This window comes from Schistocerca cancellata, chromosome 7 (genome assembly GCF_023864275.1).
Source record: "Schistocerca cancellata isolate TAMUIC-IGC-003103 chromosome 7, iqSchCanc2.1, whole genome shotgun sequence".
NCBI lineage: Eukaryota > Metazoa > Arthropoda > Insecta > Orthoptera > Acrididae > Schistocerca > Schistocerca cancellata.
The window spans coordinates 610,582,390-610,605,585 of record NC_064632.1 but is presented as its reverse complement, the minus strand read 5'-3'; the positions used below and the strand labels follow the sequence as shown (position 1 = coordinate 610,605,585).

Genomic DNA, 23,196 nt, shown 5'->3' with positions numbered 1-23,196 from the left:
GTGGCCAACTGGAATCCACTCCTCTTGTGACTGTACATTGTAGTGAACACCATTGTCAGCAATTGTTTATAGTGGCTACATTCCTGCCAAGTCTTTCTGTAATATTACGGAAGGAACATCCAGCTTCTCGTAGCCTTATTACACGACCTCATTCAAACTCAGTGAAGTGGTGTTGCCTTAAAGGCATTCTTGACTAATGTCAACTCACCACGTCCAATCTCAAAGGTAACTAATGTTCATGACTGTTGCAGTTTGCATTTAAAGCAAATCTGGTTTCCATCCTCATAGTGGAACCCACAGCTCATGATCTATTGGCTAGCGTTGCTGCCTCTGGATCACGGGGGCCCGGGTTCAATTCCCGGCCGTGTTGGGGATTTTTTCCTACCCAGAGACTGGGTGTTTGTGTTGTCCTAATCATCATCGTCATCATCATCATCATCATCATCATCATTATTCATGACAGTGGCTAGATTGGATTGTGTCAAGATTGGACTGTGTAAAAATTGGGACTTTGTACTGGCACCGATGACTGCGCAGTTAAGCGCCCCACAAACCAGTCATCATCATCATCATCATCATCATCATCATCATCATCATCATCCTCTTCTTAGTGGTGCTATTAACACCACTCTTATGTGACTGGCATGAAATTTCAGTAGACATCATCTTTCAGATGTAAAAACATGCCTACCAACTTTTGTTTATGGCTCACAACTCTTTCTTAGTGTTGAGATTTCTTTTCCATCAGTGCATTTGACACGTTGGACAGACAGAGACAGAATTTTGTAGTTCTGAAGCTGTTTCTGTGTGGTTAATTTGAAAGATACTTTGTGCTACCACAAACAATGAGAACGATTTTAAATTTTCTGTGGCTGTTCTAAATCTGATGAATATTATTAAAATATGAACTAAAACAGAAAACCACAAGTGTGGTCTCCAGTAAACCAAACACAAAACAAGGAACTGTAGAACCAGATTAAAGTTAAGTAAGCATTCAACAACGGGGTGATATTTTTTGTGAGTAGTAATTTTACTGTCACCTTGCAAGTCATCTATGAAATCAGGAGATACCCTGTGTTTTTGGGATATGCCAAACACTAGTCAGATAAATAATTGAAGCTCTCAAGCTGTGTTGCATATGCAAAATTAACTGTTTTTCATCATAAATTTAGTAGCAGCTATGAAATGTACGTTATGTTGGTTAAATATGGTATTTTAATCATGTTGCTGGTTATATAGTCAACAAATTAGTAATCTGAGTGTTGTGCTTAGAATCAATTCTCTTCCACTTTTATCTTTGTTACAGTGCAGTATTCTAGTTTATTAAGTGTAATTTCTGAAGTTACTTTAATGAAATGTCAGATACTTAGCAAGTAATACATATGATTTATCCTAGATAACTGTGATTCTTGTTGCACACAGAGGGCATTGGAGCTGGTACACCTCGTAGAGGACCGTCTGATGTCGTCGGTGTCCTTATGACCATTACTGCCCCGCCAGCTTCTGCGCCACAGAGAACTCCAGCTGGTGGATGGTACTGCTCTTTTGCATACTTTTCGTAGTGTCGATATGAAAATTAACTTGAGAAAACTGTAACATTGCTGGGAGACAGATTGCCTGGCCAGTACTAACCTTATAAGTAACTGCAGTCAGACACATATAAAAGTAGAAAAAACTCTCTTAGCTTCTAGAACTTTTGGTCTTTTCCTCTTGTCTTTCCCACTTTCATCATAGTTCTTAATAATTGATTACTGCATTTTATGTACATGGGCTATTGCCTTTGTCACACTTATAGCATGGATGGTTTGAACATGGGCACAGGTGTTTGAAACTAGTCACCATCAAGAAATGAAACATAGATACTTCTTAGTGCAACTTATGATGAAACTACAACCATTTATTTCAATCTGCATCTATGTGTATCCTCGGCCTCTTTCCGTGTGGGTCCTACTCATCCTGGGATTTGGGTGAGCTGCCTGTCTTTTTTAACCATCCCCAACCAATCTCTCTCTTCCATGAGGAAAGAACTACTTAGTCCAAGAGATTGGTAATGTGTAACTTTTACTTAAATGAGCATATTGCCAGTACTACACATTTCATCTGTCACTAGCAATTGTGTATCATAATTTTGTGCTTTCTCAATTGAATTTTCATTTAACACAGTCGCCATTGTAATTCACACTAAATCAGATAGCTTGGAAGGAAACAGCATTCTCAAAATAAATTTAAATTCTCTGAAAAGGAACAGATTAAAGTAACTTTACCACTAAGAAATTCAATAAAAATCATCATTTTAATGAAAAAAATTTGCTCTTTTCACTGCAATTTAACTCTTTTAGGACAGTGTTAATTTAGTTCAGTAAAATACATTTTCTTCATGCTTCTTGTTCTGCAAGCAGTAGTATAATTCCTTTTTAAAAAGTCTCTGAGATCCTTGACAGTTAATTGCTTCAGTCTGGTATTTCTTAGCTTAATGCTCACATTTCTCGTTGATGATTACACAGTGGAGTTTGATTGCCTCAGATATAGGTCACAAGAACAGAGAATTTGTAAGTCATCCTTAAAGTTACTTTTACAAGTTAAAATTAAGTGTGTCACTTTTTTTTTCTTCTTATGTTCATTTTTATTTGCATTCTAGGTTGTAATTTTGTTTTCGAAGTAAACAATGCCCTGCATCGTAGCTCCTGCATTGAAGTTTATTATCAGTGTAATCTTCAGTCAACAGAAACAAATATGTTACTGGAGCTATTAGTCAAAATTATTAATGAACCCTGTTTCAATATTTTAAGGACAAAGGTAATATTGTTTTTTCTTCCTTAATTGTAATTTTTTTTACAAACTATGTTAAGTTAATCATAGAATCACATGCAAAATTATTATTTCCTTTAGGAGCAGTTAGGATACATTGTATCTAGTGGCATTCGAAGATCTAATGGAGTTCAAGGTCTTCGAGTGATAGTACAGTCTGACAGACATCCAGAGTATGTGGATCAAAGAGTGGAAACATTCATAACATCTATGGAGGTATGTCAGAAGCTATTTACATAGATTTAGAGAATTTACAGTAACAGGAGCTTTTATCTTCCGTGCAACTGTGGTCTTTCCACAATCTTTGTGAATTGTTAATGCCACTTCCTTTTCTTCCTCTGATGTGTTCCCCCCGGAGGGGCTCACAACTCTTTTATGAGGACACACTTAATGAGCAAAAGTTATGAGCAAATTTGGGACTTCTTATCCCAAGTTGCTTACACCTCGTAAGTGCCTCAGCATGATGCATGGGACAACTTATCACGATAAACTTACACAATAATTACATGGAGAACTACAGCCTAACTTCTTCTGCCTTCTCTTTTGCTGATGAAGGCTAAGGCCGAAAGCTTTATGTAAGTGTCTTTTATTTGTGCCTGTCTGCAACTTAATGTGTCTTCTGTGCGATAAGTAGCAATCTGGCTTTTCCTACACTGTTGACACATCACCATCATCATCATCATCTGTGGAAAATCACCCATTTGCTTTAGCTGGTGGGAAGATCATTTTAGGGATACCTACTTGCCATGTTTTCAAAAAAGAGTTCAAAATATAAGAACATAATGCTTATGTCCTTTACAAGTGATGACAAATTTCACGTAAGTTGTGACCAGGCACCATACACAGCAAAAAAAGTGTGTTCACTCTCCCTCTTCAACTCTAGACCAAAATAGCCTCCCAAGATCACACCACCAGGGTAAAGATGGTCTTTTCCTCTATTGTCCCTTCTACATCTACCTTAAGGACCTTGACCACCCCTTCTTGAGCAGAGTAGTGTGTGTCCTCCTTGACGGATGCATCCTGTAGGAAGACTACATCCTATACCCAGACACACCCCACAAACCACCACTGTCCCCCATCCCAAAAACAGCCAGTGGTCAAATAAGGTGCGGGAAATGGGCTGTAGAATGAGCTGTTCATCTTCAGTTCCAAAAATCTGCCCAGATGTTTCCTGGCATTGAACTACAGTTCCAAAAGGAAAAGAAGAGAAAGGAAGAAACTGAAGGGAAACATGGGCCTGGTAACCCCAACAGCTCAGATCCCCTAATGCCACCTACAGAAAACACGCATATTGACAACAATCCCCCACAATAGGTGTTACCAGCTCTCATTGAATTGCAACATATATTTTTACCACTTCGACTACCCCTAAAAAATGAACGATTATTCAATGAAACTCTAATAGCAACTTTTGCCACCATGCTGAACTTAAAACACCTACTACCACTCCACCCAGCGGTTAGTATATTTCTATAGGATACCTGGTTCCCAAAACTACTCACTTATTCTCAAACATTACAAAGCATATTACAAAAATCAAGCTGACCCTGGGAGGGTATTGGATATGATTCGACATTGGTCCATGAGACCAATACTTCGATGTAATCTGTACCTGTGAACACATATTGATCTCACACTCTGTAACATTTATCTTCCTTCAGCTGACCACTGATTTGGTCTAGCAACTACCTCCTCCTCTACTCATTGTAGGGGATTTTAATGCTCACAATCCTTCATGGGGCTACTCCAACAACTCTTGGCAGGGTATTTCACAGTTGTAATTTTTGTGTTTCAAGATCCAGAACTCCCACATATTTAGCCCAGTATATGATACATTCGCAGCTGCTGATCTATTAGTCTGTATCCCAGGTTTCACCTGCTCATTTACTAGAAGGCACATGGTGGGACAGCGTCTATTTTCTGATTGTTCTTTCTTTAGCACTCTGATACTCATCAAAACACCCTTCATATTTGAACTTAAAGTATGCCAAGGAGAAAGTGAATTATCCTACAGTATACCACAGTTGCTTAATTACAGGTGCTAGAAGCAGCGATATTTCTTTCTCAGCACTCCACTGCTGAAAACCTGTACACTATTGGAATCATCAAATAACTGCAGCCACCAAAAATTGCAGAAAGGCACTCCAGCAACATAAACAATGTCCATCAAGAGATACATTTATGATGTTCAAAAGGCTCTGAGCCTTATCCTGTTGATTAAAAAACACAAGAAGTAGTGTTGGAAAATATTTGTAACGACTATTGGGACCTATACTTGTCCCTCTCAAGGAAGGGGCAAACCACACTGCATTTATGAGTACCAGTTATCTTCTAATATCTGTAGCATCAACCAGGATGGCGACATTCAGTTGACATCTAAATCAATCCTGAACAACTAGCAGTGCACTTTGCCCCAAGCTTCAGCACCTGAAAGTTGCTCTCCCACCTTCCACCTCCATGAAAGATATGTGGAGAACATTTACCTATTATTTGAGTCTAGATCCAGAGAAGCATCGAATGACCTGTTACAATGAATGAACACACTCCTCAGTGTGCTGATACCGGTGCCGTGTCATAAAACAGCTACAGGTCCGGATCACACACAGGACCATGTGGCACAAGGGTGGGCACCCCTCTCCACCCTGCTCCTTTTCCCAGTAGACTAAAAGTATAGTTATCTCAGTTTTGAAATTGGTAAAGAAGCCTCACAAGTTGGACAGTTATCACCCTATTCATCTTACAATGTTATGCAAGTAGTTCATATGAATGGTGAACAGATAATTTATTTCTGCTCTTGAGACTAAGGGAATTCTCTAAAAGGTTCAGTGTGAATTTGGGGAGGGCTGGTTTACTGAGGACCACCTAATTAATTTATCATCCGCTGCTAGAATGGCCTTCATCTTGGTTCCTTTTTTATGACCTGCGAAAAGCCCATGCCTGGGTGGCAGCATCGTATTCTCACTACTTTACATGTGTGGTGGCACCATAGAGCTGCCCATCTAGCTTTTATCCACAATTCTTTGTTTTTTTGGCCCTTCTGCGTTCAAGGAAACACAGTCTTATAAAAAAAAAAAAAGGGAAACCACAATCTCACAAGGCAATAAAGCCCTTTCTCTCATGACAATTAATAGACTTACAGAAGCTGTGAGACACACACTATATGTAGGCTTCTGCATCTATTACAGTTCTTAAAAAAGATGTGTAGTGGAAAGCACCAGCTATGGGGCCATAAAGAAAACTGAACCTTGAGATTTCACTTATGGCGTCCAGATCACCACTTGCAAAATACACGTAATACACTTTTAATGAGGCAGAATTGTCCACTGATATCAAGACCTTTATTTACACAGTGAGTTACGTAAGGTGGTAGAAACATAACCACTTTCTAGGACTAGTTTTTGATGCTAACAAGGGGAGGACACAGGCCGGGTCCCACCAGTTTGGCTCAAACTCTAAGTAGAAGCAGGTAGATGACACTTTCAAGTTCATAGAATATCTCACCTGAGGGGTCATAGGAAACCAAAATCACTCCTAAAGGAGTTTTTGAATAGTTTCTGAGGAATTTTTTAGCAACAGTGGCGAAGTTGAAGTAGTGTAGCTTAGTAGTCAAGCGCACCAGCTGGCAATTCACAGGCTTGGATTTGATTCTCGGTACTACTCCCTGCCCACCCAAGCCTTGCAATGTTACACTATTAATTATAAAATTATTTGAATATTTTTAAAAAGTTCAGGGTGCACTGAGGTGTATCACGGGATAGATCTCAACATCATGTTGGGCCTTCTTTTGCCCAGTGTAGTGCAGCAACTCGATGTGGCGTGGACCTAACAAGTTGTTGGAAGTCTCCTGCAGAAATATTGAGCTATGATGCTGTCCTTAATTGTGAAAGTGTTGTCAGGCAGGATTTTGTGCATGAAATGACCTCTCGATTATGTCCCATTTATGTTGGACGGGAGCGATGTTGAGTGATCTGGGTGTCCGAAGACAAACCCATTCTCTTAAATTGTCCAGAATGTTCTTCAAACCAGTCACAAACAGTTATGATCTGGTGACATGGTTAACTGCCATCCATAAAAATTCCATTGTCGTTTGTAACAATGTTATAAAAAGGAAAGTTGCTACTCACCATATAGCAGAGATGCTGGATTGCAGATAGGCACAACAAGAAGACTGTCACAAATAAGCTTTCAGCTAGCAAGGTCTCCATCAAAATTAGATCACACACACACACACACACACACACACACACACACACACACACACACACACACGACTGTGATTTCTGGCAACTGAAACCACAATTGCGTGAGACTGCAGTCATATGTGTGTGAGTCGTGTCTGCGTGAGTGTGTATGTGTGTCTGTTGTGTATTTTTGACGAAAGTCTTGCCGACTGAAAGCTTATTTGCGACAGTCCTTTTGTTGTGTCTATCTGCAAGTCAGCATCTCTGCTATATGGTGAGTAGCAACTTTCCTTTTCATAATATTGTTACATTCCGTATTGGATTTTTCATTGTTGTTTGGGAATATGAAGCCCATGAATGGCTGCAAGCCCATGAATGGCTGCAAATAGTCTCCAAGTAGTCAAACATAACCAATCACCGTCAGTGATTGGTTCAGTTGTTGCACAGGACCCAGTCAATTCCATCGACACGCATCCATCGCCAGCTTGTGCCTTGTTGACAACTTGAATGTGTGGCTTTATGGGGTCTGTGCCACACTTGAACCATACCATTCGCTCTTACTAACTGAGGTCAGGACTCGGCTGACCAGGCCACAATTTTCAGTCATCTAGTTCCAATCGTCACAAGCCCAGGAGAGGTGCTGCAGGTGATGTCGTGCTGGTAGCAGAGGCATTAGTATCAGTTACCTGCTGCTATAGCTCACGAATGCGAAATTTCACTGCACTTTCCAAATGGATATGTTCGTTGTACATCCCACATCGGTTTCCGCAAGTTTTTTACTGTGTTGCATGCCTCTTAGTGCTGATAGCTCTACATTAATGCCACTGCTGTCAGTCATTAAGTAAAGGCCATCGGCCACTGCATTTTCTGTGATGAGAGGTGATACTTGGTATTTGATATTGTCGGGACACTCTTGACATTGTGGGTCTTGGAATATTAAATTCCCTAATGATTTCCAAAATGGATGATCTCGTGCATCTAGCTCAACTACCATTCCACATTCAATGTCTGTTCAGTCCCCGACCACAATTGTGTCTGAAATCTCTTTATACGAATCACCTGAATACAAATGACAGTTCTGCCAATGCACCACCCTTTTATACCTGGTGCTTATGTGCGTATCATTGTCCTGTGACTTTGTCACATCAGTGTATATGCATAAAATTAGTATATTCGGTTATTATTGGTTTTCGTCTGGAGCTTACACAAACTTAATTAAAGAGAATTACACAAGATGTGTTTTGCTTTTATTTATAAAGCATCTTCTATGGCTATTCTGCAAATTGGATACGCACCTTTGTAGATTTTTGGTTGTTTTAGATTAAAAACAGTGTTTTGCCTATAAAGCTTGAGTAAAGTTACTTATGGTATTCTTTACATATTATCCAAATTACTGCTTCTTCCCTCCTTGTTAGCAGTGGTTGATGTTGAAAGACTTAGTGTGTGTGTGTGGGGGGGGGGGGGGGGGTGAATGTGAATGATGTGTTTGTGTGAGTTAGTGTAAATTAGTGAAAATGTGTTGTGTATGTTTGGCGGAGATGTGAGGGATTTTTTTTTTTTTTTTTTTTTTGGGGGGGGGGGGGGGGAGATTGCATGGGGTTATTTCATTCCAGTATACCAGTAACTGAAACAATAAATGTTATAGAACAAAATCATAAGATACACAGTACACTTCCACGTGAATATGTTGAAGAAAGTGAGGCTGCTGTTGCTAGTAACAGAACAGAAGTATTTCATTCAACAATGAATTCTGTTTACAAAGTGAAGGATTAACAGTGGGATACCCAGTGTCTGGAACCATAGCAAGCATATTTATGAACCACACAGAAAAGATTATATTTAACAAAATAGTACGAAATAGATACAACATCCTATACTGTATTAAATGTATGGATGACATCTTGTGCATGATAGATGACCCAAGCAATAAAATTGACCAGTTACACACAGATATAAAATCTGGTCAAGATAGGATACATTTTGCAATAGAGAAAGAGAAAAATAGGCAGTTAAATTTTTGGACATCATCATAAAGATTCAAAAAACCAAGACATTTGACATATGCTGAAGACTGACAACAGTAGACACAGTTATACATGAGACATCACAATACCCCATTTCTCAAAAATGGGCAGCACTTAGATACATGCTAGACAGACTAAACATAGTACCATTAGATACAGACAATTAGCAAAAAGAAATGAATACCATAATACAAATAGCCACATACAGTAGATAAAAAAAAACTTTACAACAAATCTGAACAATAAAATCAAGAAACAGAAAAGGACAAACACCCAAGGACAGAATCCCAGACAAAGGAACACACAAAATACGATAACAGGGACAACAAAAATCGAGAAAGAAACAGAAAACAAAAGATGATGCAAATGACATACAACCACCACTACACACACAGAATATCCACTATTTTCAAAAAACAAGGCATAAAAATAGCCCATCAAACCAACAATTCAGTTCAAAAATACTTTCCTAAAAAATAGGAAAAACTGATATATATTAGAAATCAGGAATACACCACCTGAAATGCAGTACATGTGATGTAAGATAATGTACATAGGTCAGACCAAGAGGACATTTGACACGAGGTACAAAGAATATGTAAGAGCATGGAAGTACGGGACAAATCATTAAACATTTGCAGAACGTACACCCACACCTACATAAAATTACCACCAGAGACACAGACATGGAATTCATAAGGACAAACAGCAATAAAAAAGACAGGAAAACTACCACATTCAAAAAAAACATAACAGAAAAGAAACATCTTACAAATGATCGGACCAACCTGGTAAAACCCACTCTCTTTAAACTGACAGACCACTTGATATGACATTAAATATACACACATAACCACAAGCTCCATTTACTACTACCATCTCCTCTCAGGTTCTGCCCTCTAGTCACCATCTAGACCCGTCCAACATATTCAAGACATTTTCATTAATTTACACTAAGTCACACACATGAATCTCTCACATTCATCCTCTACCCTCCCCCACACTCTAATCTCTCCCTTCCTCTCACACACACACACACACACACACACACACACACACACACAGAGAGAGAGAGAGAGAGAGAGAGAGAGAGAGAGAGAGACGAAAAATGAATAAAAATGTATTTTCACAGGTGGGCAACACTCACAACTTGTACAAAAACAAATGAACAGACATAAACACTGTAATACTTCAGAGTGAGAAACACACACAACTTCATTTCAGTTTACAAAGGTGAAGTGTAAATAACCCAAATGCAGTGCAAGAAATACTGCAGAATGGCAAAAACTACCAAATACATATGTGAAATGAAGTTTTTCGACATCAACCACTACTAACAAGGAGGGAAAGGCAGTGCTTTGGAGAATATGTGAAGACACACAGTAATTTGCATTCCAAATTTATTAACAAAACACTGTTTTTAATCTAAAACAACTAAAAATGTGTAAATATATGTAACCAATTTGTAGAATAACCATGGAAGATACTTCATAAATAAAAGCACAACTCATGTGGTGTAATTCCCTTTAATTAAACTGCAGTAAGCTCAAGACGGAAAATCAATAATACTGATTTTAACAGCTGCAGCGGAAGATGGTCATGCAAACAAACATACTACTATATTCAGTTTAGTTACAATTAAGTTAATTAATATATTTAAACAGGTAATTTATATTGTTGGATGAATTTTGAATGACAATAAAATTTCCAAAAATGTTAGCAATTACTTACCTGCTTTTTATTTTTAATTCCATTACTTAAGAGGATAATCGTCAAAGAAACATTAAAATTGTTCACACCGCACACATTTTGTGAAAGCATTTTTTGAGCAAGAACATATTTCTGAAATATGTTTCAATGAAAAACACACTTTTTTCAAGTTTTTAAATGAAGATCTTTCCTGTGTCACTTTTGATGTGTACCAAGCATATCGAATCATTAGGGTGAAAACAGGAACTCTCAGTAGATGCCGTGTGATCAAATGTATTTTAATTGCATTTTCTCTTAAGTCTTGCTGCTGTTGTAGCAATTCAGGAGCACTTTGCAGTCTTTCTAATTAGTTTTTTTGACTTGACAATAGAAATATGCCTCGCAGGGTTGAGCAAGAGGAATACATTGGGGTGGAATGATCTTCACAGTATACGTTACTACACCTCCCTCATTTATGAATGTCTCATCATACACTTCAAATATGCTTGGCATCCCCACAAATCCATCATAGGAAGGAGTTTGTTGTTAGCAAAATATGTTTTTAGTGTTATTTCCAAGAATTGTGCACAGAGCTTGTTTATTTGTTTTCCTGACTTGGAGTAAGTGATAACAACATGCTTATATTCCTTTTTTCATTTCTTAGCAGCACCAGCAACTTGAGGACCAAATTAATTGGCAGGTCCATGCATATGTAAAAATACAAGGGGTAACGGTTTACCTGAAGTAATTAATCTGTACTGCGCTATATGAGAGTGGTGGTCTTGAAGAGAGAGAGTCTTTTCTCCAAAATGGTCTTTGCACCCTTTTAATCCAGTCTCCTGTTATGCCTTGATTCATACTGGCATCCAGTCTGGTCTTTGTTAATTTTGTAATTGAGGCTGAAGTTTGGCGTTTTATGTCTTGTCTGTATACAGAACTTCTCTACTCTTCCACATTTCTTAGAGTTAGGCCTACAACATTAGTTTTACTGACAAATTTTGTGATTTTTCACTGTATTATTAAACGTTTACACTTGAAACTTTTTGCCCAGGTATCACTAGCAATAAAGTGATTTCTTTCTGACAAATATGGAAATGCAACTGCCATTGCCCATTGTTGTAATGTTGTCAACGTGACCTGTTCATACCTGCCTTAGGCATCCTGAATTCTTTCCCATGTTTCGAAGTTGATAAATGCAATTTTGTCATTTCTATTGCCATCTTGTTCTGTTTCTTTCCTTCAAATTTTTCACTTTCTTTCTATTTATTATTTCTTTCCAATATTGAGAACTGTCATTTTAAAGATGGGGACTTCCATTTTGGATGAGCATCAGCAAAATCGATGACTTTCTTCTTAACATTCAAAGACGCCAAAGTACAAGAGGAATATTTGTTAGGATTGTAATCATTGGCATTAACATCTGTACCTGAAGAAGGAACCTGTTACAAATAAAATAGGACTGCCTATATTAAAAATGTGAAAGTGTATGTGTGAGTGGAGTGGGGGGGGGGGGGGGGGGATTGACACATTTCGTCAATTCTTCATAAAGATTTTGTTTGTCGGCTTTGGTGTATACTATCAGATCTTAAGAATTTTCTATGAATTCATTTTTCATAATTTCAGTAAGCTGCTCTGCAATTCTTAACCAACAGCTATTGCTAAAGAAACCGCAGACACAGGTAATGCCTTTTGCTTTATTAATTGAAAATCATAATAAAGAGGACTGGTGTTTTATTGTTTTTTCAAATCTTTGTCAAAATATTTTGTCTCAGTGTTTTCAGTAGTCACTTTGCCGGCAGAAAATTCTTGTTGGGTTTCCATTTTCCAATAAAATAACAAGTTTTTATTGAAAATCACTGCAGATATGTTGCGAAGATGCTGTTCACAACTGTACAGATTGCTACAAAATGCCAGAAAATAGTTGAGACGATAAAATGCAAGAAATAATTTAATTGGATGGATAAAAAAATCTGTCACCAAGCGGCGGCAAAACACATGCCAGAAAAACGATTGTAATTAAGCAAGATTCAGGGTTGAAGGGGAAGGGGAGGGAAGAGGGTTTAAGGAAAAGGACTGTAGAGGTATAGGAAAAGAGGTAGATTTTGGGAAGGTCACCCAGAACAGTGTGTCAGGGGAGACTTACCATACAGGATGAGAAGGAAAGATTGATTTCATCTGACAAAATTTGAATACCTGAGAGCTTAAAGGTGGAAGACAGGGTAATATGCAGACAGAGATCACTGCTTAAACATCATGCATGAGTTAGTAAGAGTGAAAAGCTAAGTGTATTGTACATAACAGAGGTGGGTGGGGGTGGAGGATGAAAAAGTGGGTAAGACAATGAAAGATGTAGAAAACTAAATTGGACTGAAAAAAATAGTAGTTACTGTGAAGACATACTGAGAAGGAAGAAATTAATGTCAGGTGGATGGTGAGAACCAAGGACATGTTGTAGCGTTAGTTCCCACCTGCGGAATTCTGAGAAAGTGGTGTCCAGGTTAAGACTCCAGATTGCACAGTGTGGTGAAAGGGGTGCCGAGTTCAGGATTGTCATGTTGTAGAGCATGCTCTGCGACAGTGTATTGCGTGTTGCCACTATACATCCTCTACCTATGGCCATTCATCCTAATTGATAAGACTTTGTAACTTTGTACGTGGGGGATGTTGGTATAGAGGGAGATGGCATCAGTGGTGACAAGAAAGGTGTGTGATGGGAGTGGGATGGGCAGAGATTTCAGATGATCTAGAAAATGGTTGGTATTTTTGATTTAGTAGGGGAGTCTGTGTACTACGAGCTGCAGGTGCTGATCAACTAAGGCAGATATACATTTGGTGGGTGCTTTGAAGCCAACAACTATAGGAGAGCCAGGATGATTGTGTTTGTGGATCTCAGGAAGAAGGTAAAAGGTTGGGGGTGTGTGGTTTGGGTGGGATGAGAAGTTCTGTGGATTGAGGATTGAGGTGAGAGTCCTTGTGAGGGACCTGAGGTTTTAAGGAGGGGCTGCATGGCACTTTGAATCACTGGGATGGGATCTTGATGGCAGACACTGTATGTAGAGGTGTTGGACAGCTGGTGTAGGCCTTCACTAACATACTCCTTTCAGTCAAGTACTACAGTGGTAGATCCTTTGTCTGCTGGGATGATAATGATGGAGTCATCAGCTTTTAACAAACATAGAGCCTGGAGTTCTGCAGAGGAAAGGTTAAGGTTGTGTTGTAGGGACCAGAGAAAGGGCTGTGAAGCAACACTGTATGTGAGAAATTCTTGGAAGGCTTGTAAGGGATAATTTTTAGGTAGTGGTGGTTGATCAAGTTGAAATCGTAGTCTGAACTGTTCAAGGCAGTGTTCAGTGTCAGGTTCGCTATTGGAAAGGTTTTGGGATTGGGTTGCAAAGTGATATTTCCGATTGATACTATGTATGAAGGAAATAGGTCCTTCACCAAAGCATCATGATCAGATGCAGGTTTAGGGCTGAAAGTGAGTTCCTTAGATAATACAGGTAATTCAGGAGGGAAGAATGCTTTAGATGAGAGGTTAAAGACACTGTGCTGTTGTTACTGGTTCTTGTGATTATGGGTTATTCTTGTTCTGGAAGACAGTGGTGAAGGCTGTGGGATATTAAGGGGGCTGGCGAAGCTCTATTTGTAGGAGAAGAGTGGTGGTTGATGTTCTGGCTGTTTAGGGAGCTGCAGAGGGACAGTCACTTTATGCCCTTGAACAATGTGGACGGTCAGCAAGCTTTGTCTAAACCCTGGGCCATGTCAGGATCCCAGGAAATGAACTTGCTTATAGCCTGGTCAAACTGGCTATCAGTAAACCAACTCTTGAGATTGGTATTACAGAAACAGATCTCTGATCAGTATTACACCATCAAGTTTTAGTGCCTGGAATACGAAATGTCTCACTCTGACTTCACCAAACTTACTACGGGTGATTAAGAGGACTACGAATATGTGGAGGTCCTCCATGCAGTCCTCTCACAGGGACTCTAGTGTACTTTCAGGCTCCGAATTGGCCACACTTGGCTGTCTCATGAATGGTCATCTCCTCCGTAGCAAGGACTTGCCCTACTCTCGTCGTGACTCATTTGGCTGTGGTCCTCACTTTGCTCGGCTGTCCAAACCTAGCCACCCTGTGGCAGACTCCTAATCTCTCTGACTCACTTTGTGTAGGCTCTCTAAATGACCTACACATATATAAACATTTGCGCTGTCTCCGTGTGGCAAAGATGACATATAGAGGTATGATCATCCCACTAAAAGGAATTAACATTTATCTAGTGTCCCAGAACTGCCACAACATTCTTAACATGCATGTATCTATGCCCTCGTGTGTTTCTGGCTAGACAGTTTATGGCTCAGCTAAACAATAACTGCAGTTCTGGACAATCCACACCATCTCTCTCCCCAACCGCTACAGCTGCTCTTGGTGTCAGGAGACGATGCCCCAGCGTCTGACGTAGTTTTGTGTTTTATCCATGAAGCGGGCTTTTACTGTTCTCTCTAAGAGAGGGCCACTTAACCTTATTGACCCATTGAGGGTTTAGCAGAACACACTGTTGCCGCCTCTGCCCAGACTAAGCTGTGGCTGTGTGGGCTTGATTGTCCATCATGATACTCACCCTACTTCCTCTTTTACTTTTCTCTCCCCTCTCGTGTGGTCTGTTAGACTTATTCATCTTTTGCCCTATCCATCGTGCTAGTCTTTCTAAGGCAATTCCGGAGTGGCCTGTAATTCCATGAATTTTACCGGGTTGAATTCACTTTCATGTTACAAATTTGGTCTGTACTGTTCATTTTAAAAAGTCCTGACTCCTGTCAGTCACCCTGTAGTTGGTCCTCATGACCAGAAAGGAAATTGTAGGATGGAATCCATTGGGTGTTGAGAAAGGTAGTGTACAGTAGTGACAAGGCAATGAGCATTAGGGATGTTAGTGCAAAGGGACGTGGCATTGAACAGTTATGAGCAGGGAACCAGGCAGTAAAGGTGTAGAGGTAACAATTACTGTCTTTTGTATAAGAGGGTAGGTTATGGATAATGGGTTGAAAGTATTTGTTAATAAGGGCAGAGATTCTCTCTGTGGGGCATAGTTTGCAGCCACAATAGGTCGTCCTTTGTTGTTGAGATTTTATATTTCAGGAAGCACGTAGAAGGTAAGGAGTGTGGGTCGTAGTGGGATTTAGGAGTGAGGCAGTCTCCTGGGATATGTCTAGGATGGACCTAGGAATTTTAGGAGAGACTGAAGATCACGCGTGCTTTCTGGACTTGGATCACAGTGGCAGGGTTTGGTGGTGGGTGTGTATGACAGCTAATGAAGCTCCTCAGCCAGGTAATCTCTGCACTTCATAACAACAGAGGTGGAGCCTTTGTCTGGGTCAGTTTTTGGGTGGTGGATTGCAGTTACCTTTCCTCACCATTATTCCCCAAATCCCTCAACATAGAAACTTAACTGCACCTCTTGCTCTTCAGCGTCCACGATATCGCCAGGTTGGTACGTCAAAGTGTAAAAGGCTTCTTCCCCACAAGTAAAACATTTGCCCTCCATCACATCATTTGGGTGTACTATGCTTACATTTGCATTTGGTATCTGTACACGAATAAAAAAAGTCGGCTCCACTACCACCATAAATTAAGGTTTCTATTTGACCAGCTGTCATTGGCACAGTAGGAAGAAACTGAGATATATTGTTACCTCATATAGCAACACGTATCACCACACACTCCCACAGGCAGCACTACAGCATCCTCCCCCTCCCCCACCCCTACACTGCAGTCTTTGTGCCTTCCCCTCACCTCTCCTTTACCCCCACTACCCACCCCACTTGAGATCGCTATTCACTGTAGACAGGCCTCAGTGCCCAGAGATGACAGGGACCCTGTGCCTGTGCCTGTATGCTGCTCAGTCCTTCTTGTATGTAGTGAGTAGCAATGTATTCTAATGCTTACACAAGTATAGACTAATTATATGTACCAAGGAAACATTCACAGAAAATAATGAACATTGCCATAAATTCTTAATTGTGTACTGGGATTATCCCCAAGATGGAGACAAAAATGAGTTCTAAGCAATGGAACTGAAGTTTGCCAGAATCATGTACTGGGAGATCAACAAGAGTATTATCTTGTACTGTTATCCTTCCTTTTCATCATTTAGAAAGCTTCAGTTGTTTGAAATTTTTTGATTTATGTGAAATAGTGCTGTCTCGTGCTTCCCAGTTGCACCACCTTGAAACAGTTTCCCTTTCCTGTAGCACTTCGTGACGCCATGTAGCCAGCAGCAACTTAACCTCGTTCAACTAATTAACGTGGAATACTGTAGATCAATAGAGGAATAGAGTTTTTGTCGCTTGATATTTATCTTGTCAACATAAATGCATTGAGTGTGACTTGTATTTATCATCAGTAATTTATTATTTTTTCTGTTATACAGGCCTACATTGAACAAATGTCAGAGGAAGAGTTTGAAAGACACAAGGAAGCTTTAGCAGCTCAACGTTTAGAAAAACCAAAACGGTTATCTGCGCGTTCATCACGATTTTGGGCTGAAATAACTTCCCAACAGTATAATTTTGATCGTGTAAATATAGAAGTTGCATACCTTCGTACCTTGACAAAAAGTGATATTTTGAATTTCTATAAGGTGGGTTTTTGACCACAGTTATAAAAAAAATATTCGATTTATGTTCACTTGTAACTGTAGCAACTTATCTGATTTATGTGGAATATACAGGAACTAATACATCACAGTTCTCCAAAGCGACACAAACTAGCTGTGTATGTTGTATCAACTGCTGAAGGGGGTGCAGGAAATATGCCGAGGCCATCTGCTCCAGATGCAGTCATTGATGGCATGTTGCCACCACCATCATTTTACAAGAAGGTCAGTATATCATTTCTCGAAACTGTTTGTGCTCACACATGTGTAACCCATACTGTCTAAACTGATTCTCCTCCAATGCTAGTACCATTCTTGAAAAGAAATATACTCTAATTGGTGATTGTGTAACAATTAACATAATCCAGATTACACATTGCAGCTGTACTTTACATACATGCTGGCTCACACATTGTAGTTAACTTTATTTCACATTGTTCTGCTAAATTAATTTTACTACTTTTTAATCATCATTAGTGGCTCTTGTGGTTATAAAACAAAAGCTGTTATCATATTGGTTGACACTTATTATAGTATAGTAGCAGCATCTTGAACAGTTTCCAACTTTGGACCAGGTCTGATGGAACCACAAACCTATTCATCATATCCCATCTTTCTTTTTTTTTTTTTTTCTTCTTTGCCCACAACATTTGTCGTTTGAAACCTTATATTAACTGTCTTCTTCGGTGTCCTTCTTCTTCTTCTTCTTCTTCGTCTTCTTCTTCTGTTCTTGTTGTATGTCCATATCATAAAGATCTTGAATTTTTTGTTTTGTCTTTGAGAGACTCTGGTTGTAACAGATCTCTCATTCTCATGTTTCCTAAAGCATCTATGCAAGCCAATGCAATTCTTGTCCTCGATACTCATTTCACAGGCTTATATTCTGCTTTTTCATTTCCTTAATTGTTCAACTGTTGCAGAAAAGTTTAAATGTGCACATGATAAGTCTTATATATTCTTCTTTTCCACCTTTGGGGCACTTATTTCTTCCAAATTAGTCTTCTTATGCATTAAAAAGCTGCCCCACTTTTATACATTTTTAGCATATCTTTTTTAATTTCTTTTGTGTTTGTCAATCCAAGCACAGCCAAATGCATTACAAGGAGGAGTTGTATGTTATGAAATGAGATACTCAGTGAAGAACCAGGATATTGTAACATCAGTAGAAGACAAGAACAGATTTGATACTAAAGTTTTGTGAGCAACATTCTGTAAAAAGTGGAGTGCCCCAAGTGCTTAGGCATACTAGGTTATAGTACATGGAACTACAGCCTTGGGACACCTTTGGGACAAGCATCTGCGAAGCAGTTACTGACAAGATAAGGGCAATGCAGTAGAATAGATGTTTACTATCTAAGCTTGCATATTAGACTTATGTGCTTTTTTAAAGTTTCTTTCATGGCAGTTGTTTCCAACATTTCTTGACTCGTTAACCCCTTCTACAGTGATCTGAATTGTGTGAACCACTGCCTTTTAAATATACATACAGTAGATACACATAAAATTTAATTCCAAGTGAAAGATTTAATAACCTTAAATTAACACTTAAAAGACTAAAACCTGAAGTTACTGAAAAGCTGGTGAACAATAATATCAGGAAACAAATAAATGTGCCCAGTAGACATCTTGGTTGTGGTATGGAGACTGTACAATAGTCTGCAGGCATTTTGACTAGTTTGGGACATGTCAAACACTTCAGCAGTTGATATCAAACAATTTTGTTTGTCCACTAAGAGTAAGCTTTTTTCAAACATCTCTTCACCAAAGTGGTTTAACTGAAATAGAGAACTGATTTAGGTAACAGAACATTAGATTGTGTCCAGGTCAAAAGTGTATGAGAAATTTTCTGTGTGAGGTAGGAGGAGGGGGTAGTAGTGTGTTGTGTGCATGGTATTGTGAAAGTCTGTTACTCTTGTTTGTCACTTTCATGACATGGTGACAAGCCTGATGTGGAAGAAATTAAATCACCTACAGATAGCTGTAAAGAGGTATACTGTTGTGATTAAATGGCATATGGTCAGTCTGTGTTGAGTAGGGACTACAGAAGTGTTGATACTGCTAACACATTGTTGAGCATTTCTTTCCCTGGCAGAAATTAAGTTAAAAAATAATTGTTGCTTGGCATAATGAATCGGAAACACCTGGATAGTCTCCTCTCATTCCAGCATAGTCTGCCCATCTTTGCTGTGTCATTCTTGTCTCATATTTTTGTGTGTAAATGCCACTTCAAGTCACAACATTTTTTTTTATTTAAGGACTTGTTATTGAGTTCTTCAACAGAATAGCCATTTAATGTAGCACTGTGTGCTAGCAATTGCTCCTCAATAATTCTCCCTGTGGGTGTCATAATTGCAGTGCAGTGCAGTGATATCTGATCCATCCTCAGCCGGGTGAACAACTTATTGCTATTTTGGTTTCTTTCTGTCATAAGTGTTCTGCAAATGTAGTGGTTCATGCATCAACACATTTTGCTTTTATGGGCAAAACATCAGCAATGTTTATTTGTGATCATTATGGGTACAAATACTTCTGTGCTTTTGAATATTTTAGAGTAATTGACAGTTTTGCTTCAGGAAGATATATAAAAGACTTTACTGTCAGTATATTGTGTGCCATTATACATTCCTTGTTTCATTTCCTTATGCCTTTTCAGTACACTTCTTCAGCCATGTGCTTTGATTCTTTGCTCAGTTCACTTCATTAAATTGAAGCTTTATATTGTTTGTAGCTTACAGAATTTCTTTGTGGGTGTCTGCTATCTATTCTATGATGCTGACTTACCATTTATGTTCTCCATTTTGGGGTAGTACCAGTGTGAGAGTTCTTAAGAAAAACCTTTTTTTTTTATTTTTAAGTCTATAATGACCAAACGATATGTTGGTTACTTGCAATGTTTACAGGATAGATGATCAGAAAAAGCGAATCACGTCTGGTATATTAGCTTTCCTGTTTGCTGTATGCTTAAGACAAAAAAATAAAAATTTTGACATGTATTGGAGAGGAGGACCACCCAAATAATACCCCCTGCTTATAATACATGGTGTCTTGGTTGCTGCTGGTGCATCTGAATATTATTTGTAACAGTACTCTATCCCGTAACTTGAGTTACAGAAATGGGAATAAACCTCATTGGTTTAGACTTTGGGTATTTCAACCCTTGGTCAACTTAGCAGCTCTGTGAAGCACTCCTCATGTGCAAGCTTACTAAAGAAAAACATTGGCTGTGGAAATGTATTTTTCCTACTGCTAGTATAATTGACGCCTGGCAGCATTGCAAATAAATTGACGACCCTTTTTATCATCAGATTACTTCCTGGAGTGACACAGAATTATCCTCTTAAATTCGCTTGATATTTTCATCTCACTTTCATTGAAAATTCTGAGTGATGCTTGAGGTGTGCTATTGAGTTAGGAATTTTATATTTTTGAGTCCAGGGAGAATCTATAGCTAATCTTGTCTTTTACGACACGCATTGTCTGCCTTAATAGGACAGAGGCCATGAGACAGACATGTAAATGCCACAGTCTTTCACTAGCTCTGTGGGAATGGAATCATGCTGTAAAGTGAAGACTGCTAATGGAGAAAAACTTATGATATTGCAGAAGTTCAAGCATGAAGTATGATAAAACCTGCATTTTTTCTACTTCTTGTGACATAATTTTTAGTTTTTGTAGATACATAGTTTTATTGATGAAATTGTGGCAGTAATAATTTGCTAGCGGAGTGCTTTTTGTCTCTCTTCACATAGAAATATTTCCATACTACCATAGTATGTCACAGGACTGCACATACACACAGACCATTTTGAAGTCAAAAGCACATAATATCTTAACTAATTTATCATGATTTAGGCTGTCTCTTGGTTTGGATGCTTTATGTTTTCATTAAAATAGACTTCCCTCATAAGACTAACATGGCAAGTTTTAATTCATTTGTATTAGTAAAGGGCATTTTATAGCAGTTGTTACTTTATTGAACACAACAGGCAGTATTAAGGTAGGAATTAATCAACAACAATATATTTTCTTTTGACAGTGCTCAGCTATTTCATAGTCCGTGAGTATAGAAATCTACTGGTTCAGAGTTAAATATATTGAAAAACAGCATTTTCATCTGGAAGGGAATAGTTCAATGGTTGTAAAGAAATTTTTTATGGTTGTATGATAAGGAGTGAGAAGATATTGGAGGGAGTAAGATCAGAAGAATTAAGCGTGGTGAAGGAGGACTTTCCGAACGAGCTCCTGAATAGCTTCTTTTATAATGGTGCAACGCTTGATGCAATATTCTTATTTGTTTTTCTTACATTGCAACCGAGATGTTACAGATATTACAACAAATATCAGTTACAATGCACACACCCCTAGGGAGCATTTAAGTGGTACATGACACCCTCTTTGTGCCACTAAATGCAAAATACTGGAGGCATGCTGCTCTTTGCTGGAGGAGTTGTTTGATGACATGGCTCAGCCATTAAATACTTACTTTAAATGTGAAATCTGTCTTCTGGTACAATTTCCTCAATAAAATGTTACCCAATATACGGCACAAATGTTTAAAACTGCCTCTGCAGCCTTTATCCTTCTATTACATCACAGTGAACAAAATGTTATAGAGGTTTGAAAATGCTTAGACAATCGTCCTTGTGACATTTAAATACACAACATTCATTACGTCACCACAAGAATAATACTAGACTTTCATATAGAAAACAACAATCACTAAAATACACTTATAGCAACAAGACAAACAAAACTACACAAATTTATGCATAACATTTTTTTCAGCAAAATTTTGCCTGCAATGCAAAATTATGCACTATAAAATTCTTAACATGATATGTTGCATGAGCAGTGGCCACACTGCTGTTGTTCAGCCTGTTTACCGAAGTTATTTCTTGTAGAAAACGAAAATAACAAGTATTTTTATGCTTGCCAATGTGGGTGCAGAAATGTGGCCTGTAGATAATGGACACAAGATGTGATGTTTTACAGTCACCTGGGTGGACTGGCTGGCACCAGGTGGCCAGTGGTCAGTGTCCATTACCTACTGCAATGAGAGACCCTCGAGCAGAAAATGTTCTAATCTTGACAGACAATCACGAGGTCTTTTGTGGATTTGTTTTAGGAAGTTTTGCTACCACAGCGGGTTGAAAAGATAAGTAAGTTATCTCTGGGATTCTATTAGGCTGATAATTTTAGCAGACAAACAACATTTGGTATAAAACGCAAAAATAAGTGTGAGCTCCAACTGTTGATGTTGGATTTACAAAGTATGATGTTACCACTACATCAAAGGCAGAGACTGCACCGTGACAGCTCGATGGATGATGACACTTCTTCCAGAAGCTTCTGCATCGTACAGTTTTGCTAACTGATGTAGATAGCTAGACTTTGGATTCTGAGAGGTGGTCAGTTTTGTTGCGACTGAAAGAGAACAACTCTGACTTTGTGATTGAGGCAGCCATCAGGTGGCCAGTTTTCATATCAAAGATTGTACAGGTAGCACAGTGTTACAGAATATTCTGTTGCACCAGTTTAATAATTAATCTTGTTACATTAAAAACAAGTCTGTGAATAGTCTCATTAATTAAAAAGAAGTTATCAGTTTTTTTAGTAGAAGCTGCTTTTAGTATGTGCATAGCATAGAATTTACAGTCGCACCTTGCTTTGCAGTGGTACATTGCCAAAGATTACACTCTACACTTTGTCATCTGTCAGTGTCTCACTGCCCATGACTATTCAGTCCTGTTCGCTGAGGGAGAGGAGAAGAGATAGGGTGGGAGATTTGGGAGCCATAAAAAATACAAATAGAAATTAGGTAACCCATTTGTGAGACTG

General features: G+C 38.8%; 1 protein-coding gene across 1 annotated transcript in view; it reads left to right on the top strand.

Moving 5' to 3' along the window:
* The window catches only part of LOC126091888 (insulin-degrading enzyme), a 208,262-nt gene that overhangs the window by 182,318 nt on the left and 2,748 nt on the right, over positions 1 to 23,196 (top strand). The window contains 5 exon segments of the mRNA XM_049907183.1: positions 1,423 to 1,534; positions 2,639 to 2,796; positions 2,890 to 3,024; positions 17,134 to 17,343; positions 17,434 to 17,583. Coding sequence (XP_049763140.1) covers positions 1,423 to 1,534; positions 2,639 to 2,796; positions 2,890 to 3,024; positions 17,134 to 17,343; positions 17,434 to 17,583 — 765 coding nt within the window.